The sequence below is a fragment of the Prionailurus bengalensis genome, chromosome X, assembly GCF_016509475.1.
Source record: "Prionailurus bengalensis isolate Pbe53 chromosome X, Fcat_Pben_1.1_paternal_pri, whole genome shotgun sequence".
NCBI lineage: Eukaryota > Metazoa > Chordata > Mammalia > Carnivora > Felidae > Prionailurus > Prionailurus bengalensis.
The window spans coordinates 42,405,353-42,424,237 of record NC_057361.1 but is presented as its reverse complement, the minus strand read 5'-3'; the positions used below and the strand labels follow the sequence as shown (position 1 = coordinate 42,424,237).

Sequence of the window (18,885 nt, the reverse complement as noted above, 5' to 3'; positions counted from 1 at the left end):
GCAAGACCCCATGTGACTGACCCCAAGACAATGATCAGTTTGACCTTCATTGCCCACCTGCACTTACCCACTCGCCTTTACCCCACATTTTCCTTATATAACTTGGAACTTTCTGGCATTTTGGAGTCAGTCTTTGAGACACTAGTCTGCTGTCTTCCCGGTGTTGGCTTCATTGAAATAATTTCCATTCTTGTTCCACTACCACTCGTTTCTCAGGCATTGGGTTTTGTCAGTGGTGAGTGGCCGAACCTGGTCTGTTTAGGATGCCTGGAGCCAGGTACTCTTGTACCACAATACCCCGGCTACAGAAACAGTAGAATAGCTTAAAGGCAAGTTTTAAAAAGTTAATGTTAATATATTTTTGAGACAGATAGAGACAGAATGCAAACTGGGCAGGGGCAGAGGGAGGGGGAGACACAGAATCTGAAGCAGGCTCCAGGCTCCACAGAGCCTGATGTGGGGCTCGAACCCACAAACTATGAGATCATGACGTGAGCCGAAGTTGGGCACTTAACTGACTGAGCCATCCAGGCACCCTTTAAGGGTGATTTTTTTGGGGGTAGGGAAGGCAGTTTAGGTGATTTTTGCAATGAACTTCTCAGCTCTGTAAAATATATACTTCCTTCACCTCCACTAGTCTCCTCTATGAAATCTTCAATAAATTGTCCTTTTATAATGATATTGCCTTGTGAAGTGAATTTTCCTTTGGGGAATAAAACACATTGAGTCCTGTGCTAGCATTGGTGCAAGAGAGACTGCAGAGCAGAGCCTGGGGAAGGAGCAGATCTCAGAGGACCCAAGCCTGCCATGTGAAGAAGCCCAGGCTGGCCTGTTTGAGGATTAGACCACAGGAAGCAAAAAGACTTAGGCTAGCTGAGCACCCTACCAACCTGCAAACTGACTGCAGTCGAATGAGTGATCCCAGGCAAGACCAGCAGAAGAACCACCTGGCCCGACCCAAAGAGCTAACCCATGAGATCCTGAGCATATAAAATGTTTGCTGTTATAAGCCAAACAAAACAAAACAAAAAAAACCAAAAGCATATCCCCAATGGAACCTGCACATAGCCAGGTTACAAAATATTATATACAATAATTAAAAAAAAATTAAAGTAGGCTCCACACCCAACGTGGGGCTTGAACTCACAACCTGAGATTTAGAGTTGTGTGCTCTACTGATGAAGTCAGACAGGCACCCCTTATACACAATAATTGATAGGTTTCAAGAACCATTTAGAGAATAAAATGCCATTTAGAGAATAAAATGGAGGGAAATTGGGGCGCCTGAGTGGCTTGGTTGGTTAAGTATCTGACTCTTGATTTCAGCTCAGGTCTTGATCTCAGGGTCATAAGTAAGCCCTGCTTTGGGCTCCATGCTGGGTGTGAAACCTTAAAAAATGGAGGAAAATTACACTCATATAGTGACAAAAATTCATTACATCTACAAACAGATGATCGGAGGAGGATGGCAAATAGAGACTGTACGTCTCTCTCCCATCCCACCCAACATTATATTGATTTGGGAAGTGTTTTTAAGGATAAATTCTTTTTTTTAAAAGTAAGCTCCACTGTCAATGCAAGGCTCAAACTCATGAGCCCTAGATCAAGGGTTGCATGCTCTACTGACTGAACCAGCCAGTCATGCCAGGGATAAATTATTTTTTAAGTTTATTTATTAATTGAGAGAGAGAGAGAGAGAGAGAGAGAGAGAGAGAGAGAGAGAAGAGACTGCAAGCAGGGGAGGGGCAGAGACAGAGGGACAGAGAGAATCCCAAGCAGGCTCCGCACTGACAGTGCAGAGCCTGATGTGGGCCTTGAACTCACAAACCATGAGATCATGACTTGAGCTGAAATCAAGAGTCAAAAGCTTAACCAACTGAGCCACCCAGGTGTCCCAGGATACATTCTTAACAGTACAGGGAAAAGGTGCTGGTGGTCCACCAGAAATGCTGAAACACTCCTGGAAGATAGAAACAAGGTGGGATCAGACTGAGAGAGAAGTCCAAGGAGACAAGATCACACCTCAAATCACCAGAGGCAAGAGCTGTTCTTTGTAACAAAGCCTCCGAAAAAGTCCAAACTCAGTCAAAAAGGACAAAGAGCGGGGGGGGGGTGGTGCTTAGGATAATCATCTGGTGAGTTCATTGAAAAGTTCATTGGTAGATTGCCCTCCAACACTTACATAGATTGGCTGGCAGTAGCCCTTTCTGCCTCTAAGGTGCAACTCCAATAACTGTTCATTAAAGAAAGTAAATAATCAGGAATCTGCCCAACTTTCTGTATAATACCCATGAACATTAATACATTTGACCATGTAATAGGCCACAAATAAATCTTGACGCTGCCCCTCAAAATGTAGAAAATGCAAGGGACATTCTCTGAACACAATAAAAGTAAAACAATGGTTTCTACTCAGAAGTTTAAAAAACACCCTTAAAGATGTTCTGAAGATGGCTGCTTGAGCAAACTTGTCTACCTCTCCACTGAAATAACAGAAAAAAATTGTATAGAGTACCAGGAAACAAGAAAGGATGTCATTTGGGGACCAGAAATTGTGACGGATTCCTTAAAAACAGAAAGTAGCTCAGATGAGAGTTTCAAGGGGGAAGGGAGCCAGAAGCCAAAATGAGCAGGAGGAAACAACCAAGAAGAGAAGAATATATCTGGAGAAACTTCAAACAGGGTAAAATGGATAAAAAATCAAGAACTACACTCACAGCTAAACGGCTAGTTGGACCTTCAACACCCTTACTTACACTGGGCAGATGGCACACTAATGACCATGAACTCCCTACCTCCTACATGGGAAAGTCCCCTAGGATGCATGTAGGGAATGCTGAGAAAGAAGCATATCAGAGACTGGGGTACCTTCAGCCCTCCATAGTAATAATGAAGGAGAGAAATGCATTTGTAGAGAGGGAACCATTTTAAAAAATTTTATTTTTAAGTAATCTCTACCCCTAAAGTGGGGCTTGAATTCACAACCTCGAGGTCAGGAGTCGCGTGCTCCACTGGCTGAGCCAGCCAGATTCCGTGAGAAGGGACCATTTCTAGTCTGTCTGCTCCATGGCTAGTCATGCCAAAGCAAAGAGGAATATTCAGCATGCCCTACCTGCTTACAGAGAGTCTGAAACAGGCACCCTACAATGAAACTTTCATGCGTTTTATGATAGTAATGTTTAGATAAAACGGTAAAACACATAAAATGTTGTCAAAGGCATCATTGGCCTATTTCACTGGCTCAAAAACTGTTCCCACAAGTACATGTGTCTCCCTAAGGAGAATAAATCTTTTTATTGAGGTAAAATTAGTATATAACATCACATAAGTTTCTGGTGTACCAATATTATAATTCAGTATCTGTATACACTACAAAGTGATCACCACCAAAAGTCTAGTTACCATACATCACCATATAATTGAGCTCCTTTACTCATTTTGCCCACTCTCCGACACATTTCCCCCCTGGTAACCATCAATCTGTTCTCTACTAGGTTGTTTTTGTGTTGTTTGTTTGTTTTTTGTTATGTTTTGTTTTAGATTCCATGTATGAGTGAAATCATGCTATTTGTCTTCCTCTGTCTTATTTCACTTAGGATTATACCCTCAAGGCCATCCATGTTGTCCTCTACTCTGAGACTTGGGACAGAACCTGAAGCTTATTCATGTTCCCCCTCCAATACACACCTGTTCTCCTTTTTTGAAAAGTTTACCTATTTATTTATTTTGAGAGAGGGCAGGGAGGGGCAGAGAAAGAGAGAGAGAGAGCGCATCCCAATCAGGCTTTGCGTTGTCAGTAGTGCGGAGCCCAAAGCGGGGCTCAATCCCACAGACGGTGAGATCATGACCTAAGCCTAAATCAAGAGTCGGAAGCTTAACCAACTGAGCCACCAGGTACCCCCACACCTATTCTCCTTAATGTCTGAAGTCTCAGTGAGTTCCAAGCCCATCCATCCCACACATGCAATTTACAGGAACTCTGGCAAGAAGTCTGACATCTGCCAGTGTCTCTGTGTATAATCTCTCTCTATTTATATATAACATCTATTAAATGCATGGTGAATATTAATTGCACTTTATATGGTTATTATGGAAGGTGGGCTGAGAAGACCCCAGTGAACCCAGACCTCCCCCATTCCTGCAGATGGTGTTCTTGTCCTGGGATGTAAAGTCCTGGATTTGGGACTTGTCCCACCCAGAGGTGTGACAAGTGACAGGATAATATTCTCAAAGAAGCAGGTAAACAAGGATGTCCTCGATACACATTCCCCAGGAGCTGACTTTGTGGGGAGGGTCGCCCCTGTGAAGAAGGCTGTATCATGGGGAACATGCTGGTCAGAAAGAGTTCATGTATGTATCCCTATCTGCCTATACCCCTGGCCATGCTTTATTCCTCACCTGTCTGTCTTGTCTAGAGCTCCAATGAATGGTGATTCTTTGAGGCTTTTCTCAATCTCTCAGGGCAAAGTCCTCCGGAGTAGGGTCCACCAACTCTCAGGGCTTTAGGAGACCCAGCCTCAGGGCTGATGTGAGGACAGCAACCCTGCAGCTGTCATAGTGTATACATGGGAGAGGGCAGACCCAACTCCGGCCCAGCAAATGTGGACTTAGCCTCGAGTCATAATGATCAGTCAGACCCCCAGGAGAGCCTTTAATTCTTGTTTGTCTCCTCAGGACCCAATCATCTGTGGCTTTATGGCTTCTCCCTGCTTTGGATCCAAATCTATTGGGATGAGGAGACAGGTCCAGAGGTGGAACAAAGGCAGAGGTAGGGGAGATGGAAGCCTCAGCGGAAGAGTAGAGACCTGCCAAGGCTGGGTGGTTGCTGGGAGGCTGAGGTGATGGGCAGTGGATGGTTAAAACCAACCCTGCTTCCATCTGGGGCTGGTATTTGATGTCCAATGCAAGTCACCTTGGTGACCTCTGTTGGCAACCTTAATGTCCCTTAATGTACCACACAATGGTTTGTTCCCTCAAAGACTCCCCTCTTCCTTTTCCCAGAGCTGATTATGTGGTCTGCAATGGTATGTATAGGAGGAGACTCTCCCATTCTCAACTCTTCATCCCCTCCCCAGCCCTCAAAACTTTGGTCATGAGACCCTTGATGGGCAGTTTCATACTTTTGTCCAGTGGATTTTTCCATCTGCTGCTCTCCTGCATCATGACTAGCAAACTTCCATTCCTGCGCACCATATGCTCTCCAGGGGACCACTCCTTTTTCTATTCTTCTACATTCCCCAGTTGATGGTTTTATCTCTGTCTCCTCTCACAGACTTCCAAATGGACCATCCCAGCCCCTTACTAAGGAGATCTTACAGAGAGCAAAGGCCACGGTGTCCAACCAGCACCTGCCCCAGAATTTGGGGTGTATAGTGTCCATCAAAATAAAAACTGGAAACATCACCCATTAGAATGTTAGCTCCATTTGGGCTGGGACATTTGTCTGTCTTGTTCCCTGATGTCTTTCAAGCACCTAGAGCAGTGTTCAGTACACAGTACATGTTCAATAGGTGTTTGTTGAATGAATGAGCCCTTTGACACAACAATTACACTTCTAAGACTGCGTGCTAAAGAAACACTCACACATATGCACAGGGCTCTGTGCAGAAGAATGAAAGGAGCAAACAACTGAGAAAAGCTTGTACATGTTTATTAACTGTCAATGACTAATACAACGTAAATTAATAATGTGGATTTACAACATGGAGCACCTGCTGAACAGGAACAAAATGAATGGTACTTGTCCAGGACACGCTGGTAGTGGGGAAAAAGCACGTGGGAAATGCTTATAGTAGTACCATATGTGTGTGTGTAAATGCAGAGGAAAACATGTGAAATCAAACACCCAAAACTGCCCTCAGCAGTCACATCTGCACATCTGGGGAGGAGGGTAGTGCTGTTCTATGCATAGAATTACCTGACAATACAATACTTATTTTCTAAGATAAATGCATGGATACACAGAAAGAAATATGTATTAGGTATATGTTTTACTCATCAACAAAACTCTTATATCTAACAGAATATTTGGCGCACAGTAACAAAAATCATGCTTAACTTTTCACTATTGTGAACTCTTTCTTTTGCTTGCTATACACCTGATGGCTAGGAATTCACAGCCATGCCCATGTTCATGAAAGGCCACCAGGTTCTGCTTCTTATCATGGGCACTTGTACATCCCTGAGGTTGAGGCAAGGAAAGAGAAGGAGAATCAGTGGCAGTGAGCTCCTATTGTCTGATAAATCAATACCAAACTCCTCATCCACACCTGCTTGGCTGTGAGCACTCTGATTCTACCCTACTTCATCATCTGCATGCATCTCCCACTGCTCCTCAAAGTGAACCTTATGCTCATGCCATAGTCACCCCCTTACCTGTCTTTTGAATTTTCCCAGACTACAGGAAAGTGTGGCCTACACATCAGGAGCTGACCAGGGGTTTGGGAGCCCACATCATTCTAGGTAGGGAGGATCCCTGGGTATACTGAGCAGGGAGCAGAAAGAGCATGGGAAACCTCATCATTTAGCTTCAATGCTGCACCCCAAGGGACTAGGAGAAAGGAATGGTTTGGGGAATAAGCGACAAGATGGGATACCAGTTCTATAACAGACAAGTACATTTTGCAGGGCTGCGGGTATGGACTGAAGGGTTACTTACAGGATTAGTCATCTTCCTCGGGATCACTGATCTCTTCATATGCTATCAGGTTCTTTCTTTGGCGCAGTCTATTGGCCCAGATATTCTTCCTTTTCTTGGATCCTATGGTGGAGAAGAGTTGGTTGGGTTGGGGAGTATAAGTCTCTGTTTTGTTTTGTTTTGTTTTGTTTTCAGATAAGGAGATGCCTCCTCCCTCCCAAGTGCCCACAGGCATTCGACATAGTCTGTTTTCCACACTTTCTGGCTCAGAGAGGTTGAGATGTTAGACCAATACACACCAAATGCCCACAGTTTTAGCTTCTGGCTCTTCCCATTGTCAGATTTAGATTTCCAACCTCTTTACTTACCAGAACATTCATTCAGACCTTCTTTCATTCAGCATATTTGTGTTAAGGGCATATTGTGTGTCAGGCTGAGGGCTGGGGATACAACTGTAAGATGCATTCCTAGGTTATCACAGATGGAATTACTTGACCACATTTCATATTGTCAAGCTTTCTAGATTTAACGCCCTTGAACAATTTGTGAACTATGATTCTTTATTTCCATTTTATGGACTAGGAATCTGGAGTTCAAAGAATTTAGAAGACTTGCCTATAGTCACTTGGCTTTTATTTTTAATTCTTATTTTTTTAAAGTAGGCTCCACACTCAGCATGGAGCCCAACATGGGTTTTGAATTCACAACCCTGAGATGACCTGAGCTGAGATCAAGAGTCAGACACAACCAACTGAGCCACTCAGGCACCCCTAGTTACTTAGCTTTTATATCAATGACAAGTCAGGTCTATGACCCTGGAAGTCATGTTCTAATATCTCAGCTGGAGCTCGGTGAGCTCCTCAGTCCAGTCTGGCTACAACCCTGTCCAAGATCCATCCCCCATACCTAGACCACATACTTGAACATAGCCAGGAAACAGAGGAGTCGTTCCCACATAGCTACCTCTTACCTGGTTTCTTCTTACTCTTTTTACCAGGGGCACTCGCTTTTCCTGGGCAGCGCTGCTGTTCCTGAACCTGCTTAGAGCCAAGTGCTACTGGCACTGGGTCTGAATCATCTTTTTCCTTTGGTTTCTTGTGCATCACCTTTTTAATGTGAAGGTCATACATAAACAGTATCAACAGCATTTCTCTAGTGCTTTAGAGCTTACAAAATGTCTTCACATGCAGTACTTTGATTAATGTCCTAAAACCCTGGAAGATCATTATATCACCTGTACCTAAATTATGAAGAGCCTGGGAGATTAGAACAAAAAGGAATGGCTTAAAAGAGGATGTCTCCAGGGCTAGAACGTTTGTCTTCACCTTCTTGCAAACAGCAAAATGCTCCATGTAAGTGGAGTGTTGTAGACAGAAGAGCTGGGGTAGAATAGCATTCTAATAATCCCCATGAGGGGCTCCTTTCTTGCATAGAAGCTAGTAGAGAGCTGCAGGGAGAATAAATGTAAAAATGCACAGAGACAAAACACTGCTGGAAAATGGTATAGAGGAGAGGAGTACAGGGAAGGGAGAGGAAAGGAATAGTTCACAGACATTAATATAGACAGCAAAGAAAGCAGCACCAGATGTCACCTACTATCCTATGCTGGCAAGAACATTGAATGTGGAATTAGGCAAGGTGGCTCTCATACCAATTCTGCTTGCATCAGGATGTGTCACTGACCAACAATCTTAAGTTACCTTTCATTCAGTTCCCTCGTTTATGAAATAGTGAACAATAAAAGTAAAAGAAGCTAAGTGAAAGTACTGAGCTTGCAAACACTTTAATGTGGTAATAATGAAAATGAATACTTTCTTTTATGATCCTTCTTTGAATTCTCTCAACTGTCTCCAACCGTCTCAACTGTCCCAGATGCCTTTACCCTCTAAAGTAGAGTTTATTCTACAATTGTGGAATCACTTATTCAGTGAACATTCAGGTACCTCTGAGGGACTCCCTGGGCTGGGATCGAGGCTTCAGAGATGCCTCAGATGCTGACAAAGCCCCAAAGGAGATCACAGTAGGGAGGGGCTGACAGCTCAGGCCATTCTCAAGCCACATGAAAGTGTCCCTGCCACAGAGCAGAGGGGAGCTGGTATTTCATTTTGCGAGAGTGGGTGTCTAAACAGAAGCATGATCAGCTTCTGTGGGGTAAAGCTTTGGGAGAAACCCTCGAACTTCATAAACACATGAAAAGTTTCTTGAGCTTGGAAATCCTTTGGGGGCTTTTCTTAATTGTCCTGTGATTCATTAACAGTGTTTAGCAAGAACAATCACCCCTTTAAAAAAAGAAATGTTTCAAATGTACAGACTACTACCACTACCTCTGTGGTCTCAGGCAAATTACTTAACATCTCTGCACCACAACATCCTCATCTTTATGATTAGTTTTTATTACTAATATCCTCATTATTATCTGAGAATAATGATAAGAAAACATCATAGAGGTTTTCTGAGGATTAACGAAATTAATCCTTGTGAATTGCTTAAAATAGTATCTGACATCAGTATGAAAACAACAGAAGTATCAGCTATCACAATCTCTAATTATTAAGTTATTGATGCTACATCAGGAATTGTGATAAACAGATCATGAAAGGGAGGCAGCAAAGGTCAGGCAATATTCAATATTCCCCCGCTCTTACCGATATTCATATCTGTGGAGGAAGAAAGAGTCTCTGGTTCTTTAGATTTGGGAGATACTCACCTTCAGGCGTTTTCTCTGTTGCACATCAGAATCCTCCTGAATAGGTTCATCTAAAAGAAATGATAAGTGGAAGTTTTTCTCTGTTGACAAACATTCCCAAACACCAGAGACTCCTGTAGTATCAGGGAATTCTGAGGAAAGGGTTATGAATCCACTTATTGTCAAGGAGTTATTTTGAGACTGGCTTTAAAAAATTTTTTTGATGTTTATTTATTTTTGAGAGAGAGAAAGAGACAGAGCACAAGTGGGTGAGGGAAAGAGAGAGACAGGGAGACACAGAATCCGAAGCAGTCTCCAAACTCTGCACTGCCAGCACAGAACCCGACGTGGAGCTTGAACCCACAAACTGTGAGATCATGACCTGAGCTGAAGTTGGACGCTTCACCAACTGAGCCACCCAGGTGTCCCTGAATTATCTTTAAATTGTGATTATACATTTATTAATGGCATCATAATTCATAATTTTCCTTCTGATGATTTATAAAATGTGAACTAAACTCCATCACTACCTCATCCTATTCTACTACATATTTCTTGCGTCTCCCCCCAATTAAACTGAATTAATTAAACTAAATTGATTGCATTCATTTAAAGATGTGTGACAACTAAAATCACTATCTACTTAAACCTGGTGAATTTTATAATATGCCAGTTATACTTTAACCAAGTCATTAGGTGTATGATGAACCATGGATGATTTAGCAGTGGTTCTGGAATGTTTCCAGTAAAAAAATACTCCTTTAGTGTCAGGGGTGCCTGGGTGGCTCAGTCAGTTAAACATCCACCTCTTGGTTTTGGCTCAGGTCATGATCTCACAGCTCGTAGGTCCGAGCCCCATGTCATGGTCCTGGTGCGGGGCCTGCTTGGGATTCTCCCTGTCCCTCCCCCATTCACACACTCTCTCCCTAAAAATAAATAAATGATAATAATAAAAAGATACTCCCTTAGTGTCAAAAATTTTGTAGATTTTCAAGCACTAGATTTTCAGCCCTCTCACAGTAGTTTTGGGAACTTGTGGAATCTGGTCTGTCTTCCTGGAGAGTCACAGGTCTGTTGGAGATGGTTTGAACATTCTGACTCTGTCTGCTTACAACTGTGCCGTCAGAGCAGAGACCAAGTGAGTATATCTCATCCTCTTTACAGCGAGTACACACACTGCTCAAATGCACACAGATTTCTAGAATCTGCTACCCTTTTCACTGTGTGTTACCTGTGCTCACTGACAACTAGAAAAGCTCGTGTGTGGAGAATCGCTGTCTCAAACTCTCTCCCAAGCTCAACACCTAGAATCAGGTTGGATTAGGAGCAAAAAGACTACTTGGTTTGGGTAAAAACACCAAATAGCTGTATGTCACTATATAATCCATATAATGCATTATACACACACACACACACACACACACACATATATGTATATTATATAATGCATTAATCACTCTCTCTTAAGATATTTACCCAATACCTCTGCCCTATTATGAAATTGACTCTTGAAGTTTTTTGTGGATTTATACTTTTTTTTAAAAAAAGTAACTTCTGTGCTCACTTTGGCAGCACATATACTAAAAAAGTAATTTCTATGCCCAATGTGGGGCCTGAACTCATGACACCGAGGTCAAGAGTCGCATGCTCTACCAACAGCCAGCCAGGTGCTCCACATGGATTTAGACTTTAATTATATTTTTCTTAATTGTCCTGTGATTCAACTGTGTTGAGCAATAACAGTAACACATTAAAAAAAAGAAATGTTTCAAATGTACAGAAAATTATAGAGAATAATATGGGAAACACGTGAACATCTATCACTGAGTCTAGTCAGATATTACCATTATCCCACAACTGCTTCAGATTGTTCTGAGATCTTTATTCAAAATATAAGAAAACATGGGGCACCTGGGTGACTCAGTTGGTTAAGCGTCTGACTGGATTTTGGCTCAGGTCATGATGTCATGGTTTGTGAGTTCGAGCCCCACATCGGGCTCCATGCTGACACTGCAGAGCCTGCTTGTGATTCTCTCTCTCTCTCACTCTCTGCCCCTTCCCTGCTCTCTCTCACACACACACTCTCTCAAAATAAATAAATAAAACTTAAAAATATATATAACAAAACACAATAAACAAGTAACAGCTGAAGTCATCTGTACAGTCCTCACTGATCCCTGCCCTCCCTCTTTCTGCATTCCTGAATTTGATGGGTTTTATTCTCATTCAGGTTTTATACATTTACCATTTGCTTATTATCCATAAAAATATATACTCTCATTTTGCATGTTTTAGGATTTTATATGAATGGCCTCTGGCTCTACTTAACCTTCTACATCCAACTTTTCTCACTCAGCCATGATACTTTTGAGAGAGCAAACTCCTGAGAATCCTTCCCAAGCAGCTGGACCCAAAGCAGTTGGGCTTTAGGAGACCCTTTCCAGGCCCTTCCTGTCCACTTACTCTCATTCCTGGAGTCCTGGTCTTCATCAGAATCATGCCCACTGGACTTTGTGGCACATTTTTTAGGACACATGAAGGCTGGGAGGGTGGTCTTGAGACCTAGAAAGAAGCAAAATATTTGTTCTTTAAGAGACAACCTGAGAGGAGAGGAATGTGGGGTGGGATCCTGGGAAGCAGCAGGAAAAGTAAAGCTCATCAGCTGGGGGAATCCCAACAAGGGTGAGCAGAAGAGAAACATGTGGGATCTATGTTTGAGCATCTTTGTGGCCACCCCAGGCCCTCAGCCCTGCACAGAATAGAAAAGAGCAGAGGGGCGCCTGGGTGGCTCAGTCGGTTGAGCGTCCAACTTCAGCTCAGGTTGTGATCTCACAGTTGGTGAGCTTGAGCCCTGCATCAGGCTTGCTGGTGTCAGCGTGGAGCCTGCTTCAGATTCCCTGTCTCCTTGTCTCTCTGCCCCTCCCCTGCTCATGCTAGCTCTCTCAAAAATAAATAAAACACTAAAAAAAAAAAAAAAAAAGGAAAGGAAAGGAAAGGAAAGGAAAGAAAAGAAAAAAAGAAAAGAATGCCCTGAAGTTGCCCTAGGATTTCTCCCCACACAAAGGGCAGGTGTGGGACACTTGCAGCCTAGGAAGAAGCCGTGGCATGTAAAGGGACTGAGGGGGTAGTGATGTGTTCCCAGGTTTGTCTGTACCCAGAACTTCCTGTTACCTAGACCAGTCATGATGTCATAGTTTCTCTTCATGTACACATAGGTGATTTTATCTGAGTATCCAAGTTTTGCCCACTCTTCCTTAGAGAAGAACTTGGAAATAGCCTCGAATTCCTAGGAAAGAAAAATAAGTAAATCCTAACAGCAACTCAGCTAAACATGTCTGGTCTTCAGTTGGGGTCTCTTCCTCTGCCACAGGATCTCAATGTTGGATCTGTGAACTGGGGATAATAATCCTTCGCAGTTAATGTCATGGGTAACATTCTCTAGCCTTTCCCCAGGCATGCAGTAGATGCTTAATGCTGGTAGCATGCTCTTTCACCTTCCAGAATGGACTGAGAGTCACCAAATGCAGTGCAAAGTCACAGATCTGTTGTCTCCAGGGATGGTGGATGAGGAGAGAGTGAGGATGGGAAGCTCCTGAGTCTCTGGATCTCCCCCTGACACCCTGCTCCTTTTCTCCAGTGCCTCTTACCTCACCTCCTCAGAAATCTAGTCACTCTACAGTGTCCCCTGGGCCACTCCTCTGCCCCCTCCAGATCACCTCACCTTGCATTTCTTCTCTGATTTCTGGGTAACCTCTTTGGGCCTCTTTGCAAAGGAGTTGCCTTTGTTCATAGCGCTGGAGATGGTTTGATCTTGAAGGGACATAACCTAAATCTCTCCAGTCATGTATCCAAAGGACCTGAGGAAGGGAGATAGCACTGAGGGTAGGCTACATTTCGTCAGTTACCTAGAGTTCTAGGTTCTACTTTTCTCCATCCTGGGCTTATCTGCCTCTGAAAAAGGACATGGCTGTGGGGGTGTGGGTTGGGGGGGGGCAGAGTCAAATGAACAGGGAGCTGGAGATCTTTGGGAGAAGTACTGGTTAGGAATGACAGGTTTTCTGTAAGCATTAATGCATCCTTGAGACTTTGAGAAGGGATTTGTTACTGTTGATAGTTCGCCTGAAGTTTGGCTTATCCTGAAGGAAAGATATAAAGACAACCTTGTTGGGCAAGAAGTGAAGTGAGCATCTAGTTTTATGAGGGGGAAAGGGGCATGTTTTGAGGCAAAAGAGTGAGGAGGTAAGTCCCAGAGACCATATGGTGTCTCTGACAGATGGGTTTAGGTTTTCAGGCAGAGGGATGTGGGGTTTTGCTCTGTTGAAAATAAATGAGGATTGCTAACATAAAGTGGATTTAGAGCCCATTATTAGGTTATTTGAAAATTATTGGTGTGAAGACAGCTAGAATCTCCAAGACTACTCGATCAGCCATCATTTAGGCAATGCAGCAACGTGGAGAGTTTCAATGCAGCAATCTGGTGTTCCTCAACATTGGGAATCTCTTAGGGACAGAAAATTCAGGGGTCTCTAAGGCAAAGAAGGTTTATGCTCTATCCTAGAGGAGTCAATAAAAGAGTCACTTAGACAGTGGCTATTATCTCTGGTTGAAGAAATATAGGGGCATCTAGCTGGTTTGGGGGTTTCTCAGGCTGACGGGAGTTCTTTCCTCAGGAAGGCCAATTAGAAAGTCTCACAGACGAAAAACTAGTTTTATCTTTGCCTGACGGGGATTGCCCTGAAAGGCTTTAAGTCACTTCTCAGTCCTAGGGATATTGAGGATGTTGGGAGGCCCAGCGAGAATTAAACTACTTGAGTGACTGTGGAGATTCATTACTTTTTTACCTGCCCACCTTTGACCAGTCCGCAACTGTCTGAAAAGAACGCTTCCCTCAGAGGCGAAGCAGAGGCGAAAAGTCGCTCCAACGGATGATATCCCACAATTCTACTGCCCAAGGACAATCAACCAATCAGAACAGTGAATGAACTTGAACTGGCCAATCAGGGGGTAAGAAAGTAGGCGAGGCAAGGGAGTCAGTCACGGGGTCTCTTAAGTCCAGCTCCAGGGACAGTACCGTTTTTTTCACAGTGGGTTGATTTTCACGCTTGAAGCAGGATTGTGCTCTGCCAAAGTTGGCCGCTCTAGCTTCCGTAGGCCCTTAAGTGCGCATGCTCAGATGGTCCCTTTTTCTTCAGCGTACTGCTCGGTTCTGTGCATTTGTTGTTTAGTTTTAATAAATGCGGAATATGAAACCATCACCTCAAATCCTTGCTATCAATCTCCAACTTCCTCAGGTATGGGGGTCTTTTCTAGGACTACTCTAGTGACTTCAGAATTTTAAACTTTTAAAAGATTGAATTCCTTTCATTAATATATGTATGAAGTTATTGAAACAGAGACTTCATGTAGTTGTCCCATTAAAGATAGCATTTGCAGGTACAAAGCTGCAGAGATGTCTACAGTCTTTATAAGTCGATCCTTCAACAGCAGTCTCATATTGGATTTCCTCATTCTAGATGAAGATTAGCAAATTATCCATAATCAAACTGATGTGTTTGATTAGATGACTAACAAAATTTCTAGTTATTTGGCTAGGAGCTCCCCAAGGAAGAGACACACAAATAGGGCATATCACCGGTACTGTCTGAAATAGGAACTATGTGATCATTGTTACAATGATTCCATAAACGCTGTCAGGTAAAATTTGACCCTTGACAAAAGGGACACTTAATGATGGGATGCCCAGAAAAGCTTGTATTCTCTTAACAAATCTCTGTGTTGTTAGAGGTGAGTGTTTCACTCCTATTAATATTCTCTACGGAATCTTGAGAGATCTGAAAATTTGGAATGATAGAAGAAACACAATATTCATCTTGAAAGCTTTCCTTTTTGAGAGAGAGGGAGAGAGCAGGGGAGAGGGGCAGAGGGAGAAAGAAAGAATCTTAAGCAGGCTCCATGCTCAGTGCAGAGCCTGATGCAGGGTTTGAAGTCATGATCCTGGGATCATGACCTGAGCCAAAATCAACAGATGGATGCTCAACTGACTGAGCCACCCAGATGTCCTTATCTTGATATTTCTTTTTTTTTAAGTTTATTTATTTATTTATTTTGAGGGAGAGAGAGTGTATGAGCAGGGGAGAAGCAGAGAGAGAGAGAGAGAGAACCTCAAGCAGGCCCAGAACTGTCAGCACAGAGCCTGATGGGGGGCTTGATTGCACGAACTGCAAGATTATGATCTGAGCTGAAATCAAGAGTTGGATGCTCAACCGACTGAGTCAACAAGGTGCCCCCTCCATCTTGATACTTCTTAATAAAATTTGTAATGATATCTCAAGTAACAGGATTTAATCTGTTTTGCACAGCATCTACAACTACCTGAAAACTTCATCATGACAGTTTCAAGGTCTAAGGCTTGTTCGGGACATTCTGTCTTAAGTCTAGTCACATTTCTATAACAGAGGGGACAACGTATTCTGCTCTCTCTTGTTAAAATCAGAAAACATTTCTTTAAAAAATTTTTCAATGTTTATTTATTTTAGAGAGAGAGAGAGAGAGAGAGAGAGAGAGATAGTGGGGGGAGGGGAAGAGAGAGAGGGAGACACAGAATTGGAAGCAGGCTCCAGGCTGTGAGCTGTCAGCATGACCTGAGTCGAATTCGAATGCTCAACTGACTGAGCCACCCAGGCGCCCCAGTCAGAAAACATTTCTTACAGAATGTGCTGATAGGCCATGGCCCCATGGCGGTTTGGAGCCCCCCTAACAGGTGGGGCAGTAGAAATTATCTTTGGTGTAGGACGTGGCCGAAGACAGGTCCTCAGCCATGGTGAGGGATAAAGGATCAAGGCAATGATGGTGGTGGTAGCAGTGTCAGCAGCCAAGGTGGAAGTGGGGGCCTGCATGACTCCCTGTGCAAACCCAGTGAGGGACAGGAATTATTTTAAACTTTTTTTTTTTTTTACTGTTTTTGATAGGTGTTTTTGAAAGATGTGCTTTTTCTAGAAGACCCGATAATCAAGAATGTTTTCCTCCTTAATAGTAATATTTTAATAGTAATAGTATTAAAAAGAGTATCCATATAATTACAGCTTGCTCTGTCCCTCAGGGGACTCAGAAGATACTTTCTCTAGGAATTCATTCCGACCCCCTACCACCAGTGCCTCCAACGGGTCCCCAATTCCTCCTGTGCTTTCTGTCCACAGTCTTGATCTCTCTAAGTTTTTCCTCCCAGAATGATAGGTCTCTTAGAACAGGGACAGGGCAATGACCCTTGTGCCCAGCACAAAGCCGTATGTGTGCATTATCCCATGTAATTTTCACAACCTCACCTTGAGTTAAGTACTGTTATTATCCCTATTGTGTAGATGTGGAGACTGGGGCTCAGAGAGTTATGCTGCCTGATCAAGGTCACACAATTCACTCCCAAGTTGAATTGAGTCCAAAGTCTGTGCTTTTAATTACTGTTTTATATGGCTTTCAATATTTCTTGGTTAGTTGAATGAATGAATGCATCTTAAAACTACAAGGGACTTTCAACATAATCTACATAATCTCTTAATGATCACCCAAATTTCCTATGGCTGCTGTAACAAGTTACGAAAAGTTTTGTGGAATAAAACAAGAGAAATTTATTTTCCCAGAGTCTAAAATTAGTTTCTCTAAGCTGAAAAGAGGGTGTCAGCAAGGCTGTACTCCTTCCAGATGCTCTAGGAGAGAATCTTCTCTCTGCTCTTTCAGCTTCTGGTGGCTGCCAGCATTCCTTGGCTGTGGCTGCATTATTCAAATCTCTACCTCCATGGTCACATCCCCCTCTTATCTTCTGTTGGTGACAAATTTCCCTGTGCCTCCCTCTGATAAGAACACTTGTGATGCATTTAGAACCCACCCAAATAATCTAGGATAACCCCCCTATATCATGATCTTTAACTTAATCACACTGGCAAAGTCTTTTTTTTGTTGGTATTGTAGGTAACACACATAAATTCCAGGAAATAGAATATCTTTGGTGGGAGAGGTGAAATTATTCAGTCTCCCATAATCTGACCTCTGGTCCCAGAAGATTCACATCCATCCCACATGCAAAACACATGTACTACATCACCAATACCCAAATTTCTCAATACATCAACTCAAGTCCACAATCTCATTTAATATTATCAGCTCAAAAGTACCAAATCTCATCACTTAAAATAAGTATGGATGAAACTCTTGGCATGCTCCATCCTGGGTTAAAATTCCTCTTTGGACTTGGACACTAGAAATCAGGTTATCATTATTAGAGGGAAAGATGGCAGAGTAGAAATATCCTTAACTCACCTCCTCCCAGAGACACATCAAGGTTGTAACTACAATTAAAGCAACTCTTTCTGAGAATGACTTGGAGACTAGCAGAAAATCTCTTCCACAGCCAAAGATATGAAGAAAAAGTCCTATCAAGAAGGGTAGGAAAGGCAGAGATGAAACCTGGTTGGGAACCAAAGCCCTGGTGTAACAATCCACAAGTGGGAGGAATATGATAGACATGGGGGTCCTCTGTGAGGGGCAAAGGGTTCAAGTTCCATATTGGGTACCCCCAGCCCTGAAGATATGCACCAGGAAGATGAGCCTCCATAACATTTGGCTTTAAAAAATCAGTGGGGCTTAACTCTGGGAGAACTGGTGGACTGTAGGAAACCAAGGCTCTGTGTTTTAAAAAAAATTTTTATTAAAAAAATATTTTTAATGTTTATTTATTCTTGAGAGAGAGAGACAGAGTGTGAGTGAGGGACAGGCAGAGAGAGAGGGAGACATAGAATCTGAAATGAGCTCCAGGCTCTGAGCTGTCAACACAGAGCCCGACATGGGGCTTGAACTCACGAACTGTGAGTGAGATCATGACCTGAGCCGAAGTCGGATGCCCAACCAACTGAGCCATCCAGGTGCCCCCCAAGGCTCTGTTTTTAAAGGGCTTACACAATCTCACTTGCTCTGACACCCAGCACAGAGGCAGAAGTTTGAAAAGCAGCTAGGCCATATATGAAGAAGATTTATTGGCTAATTTTAGGGCATGTGCTGGAGGGGTAGAGATCTGTAGGAAATTTTTCCTGGAACAGAAGTGTTGACAGGTGCCTAGCTGGCCCAATGTTGGCAGGCACCAGTTCTGTCACTGTCCATCTACCTTGATAGTACCACTTATCTTGTCTGACTCCTTGCAGCCCTACCTTACCAATGCACCCACTTCAATAGGCACCCCTTCACCTGCCCCAGGTGAAGCTCCTGCCCCACCACTTTCTATGGACAGCCTCCTTTGGGACCAGTGCCCCTGCAAAGTGATTCCTGTGACAGGGAAGCACAGCTTCCTCCACCAGCATGCCTGTAAGAGTCATGGACAGGCCTCACAGCCAGTAACACCAGGGGATAACTCTACCCACCAACAAATCTACAGCAGCTTCAACCAGGCCTCTCAGGCAGTCATGCTGGGGGTCAGCCCCACCCACCAGCATTCTCACAGCAGTTGTAGCCCATTCACAATAGGAAGGCACATGCAGCCTACATAAGGGACACCCCTGGAGTGCCCACTTCTGGTGAT

At 43.3% G+C, this 18,885-nt stretch overlaps 1 protein-coding gene and 1 pseudogene across 1 annotated transcript; both read right to left on the bottom strand.

The window, feature by feature from the left end:
- Window positions 1-5,634: 5,634 nt before the first annotated feature.
- On the bottom strand, window positions 5,635-14,258 carry LOC122476953 (protein SSX1-like). Its single transcript, XM_043569877.1, has 8 exons — window positions 14,165-14,258; window positions 13,045-13,180; window positions 12,495-12,609; window positions 11,787-11,885; window positions 9,345-9,394; window positions 7,608-7,743; window positions 6,659-6,760; window positions 5,635-6,181 (listed from the first exon to the last, which is right to left on the bottom strand). The coding sequence occupies exons 2-7, from the start codon at window positions 13,144-13,146 to the stop codon at window positions 6,663-6,665; spliced, it is 600 nt and encodes a 199-aa protein (XP_043425812.1). The 5' UTR covers window positions 13,147-13,180; window positions 14,165-14,258; the 3' UTR covers window positions 5,635-6,181; window positions 6,659-6,662.
- Window positions 14,259-14,721: 463 nt separating this feature from the next.
- LOC122477053 lies at window positions 14,722-16,142 on the bottom strand (annotated as a pseudogene).
- Between the last annotated feature and the right edge of the window lie 2,743 nt (window positions 16,143-18,885).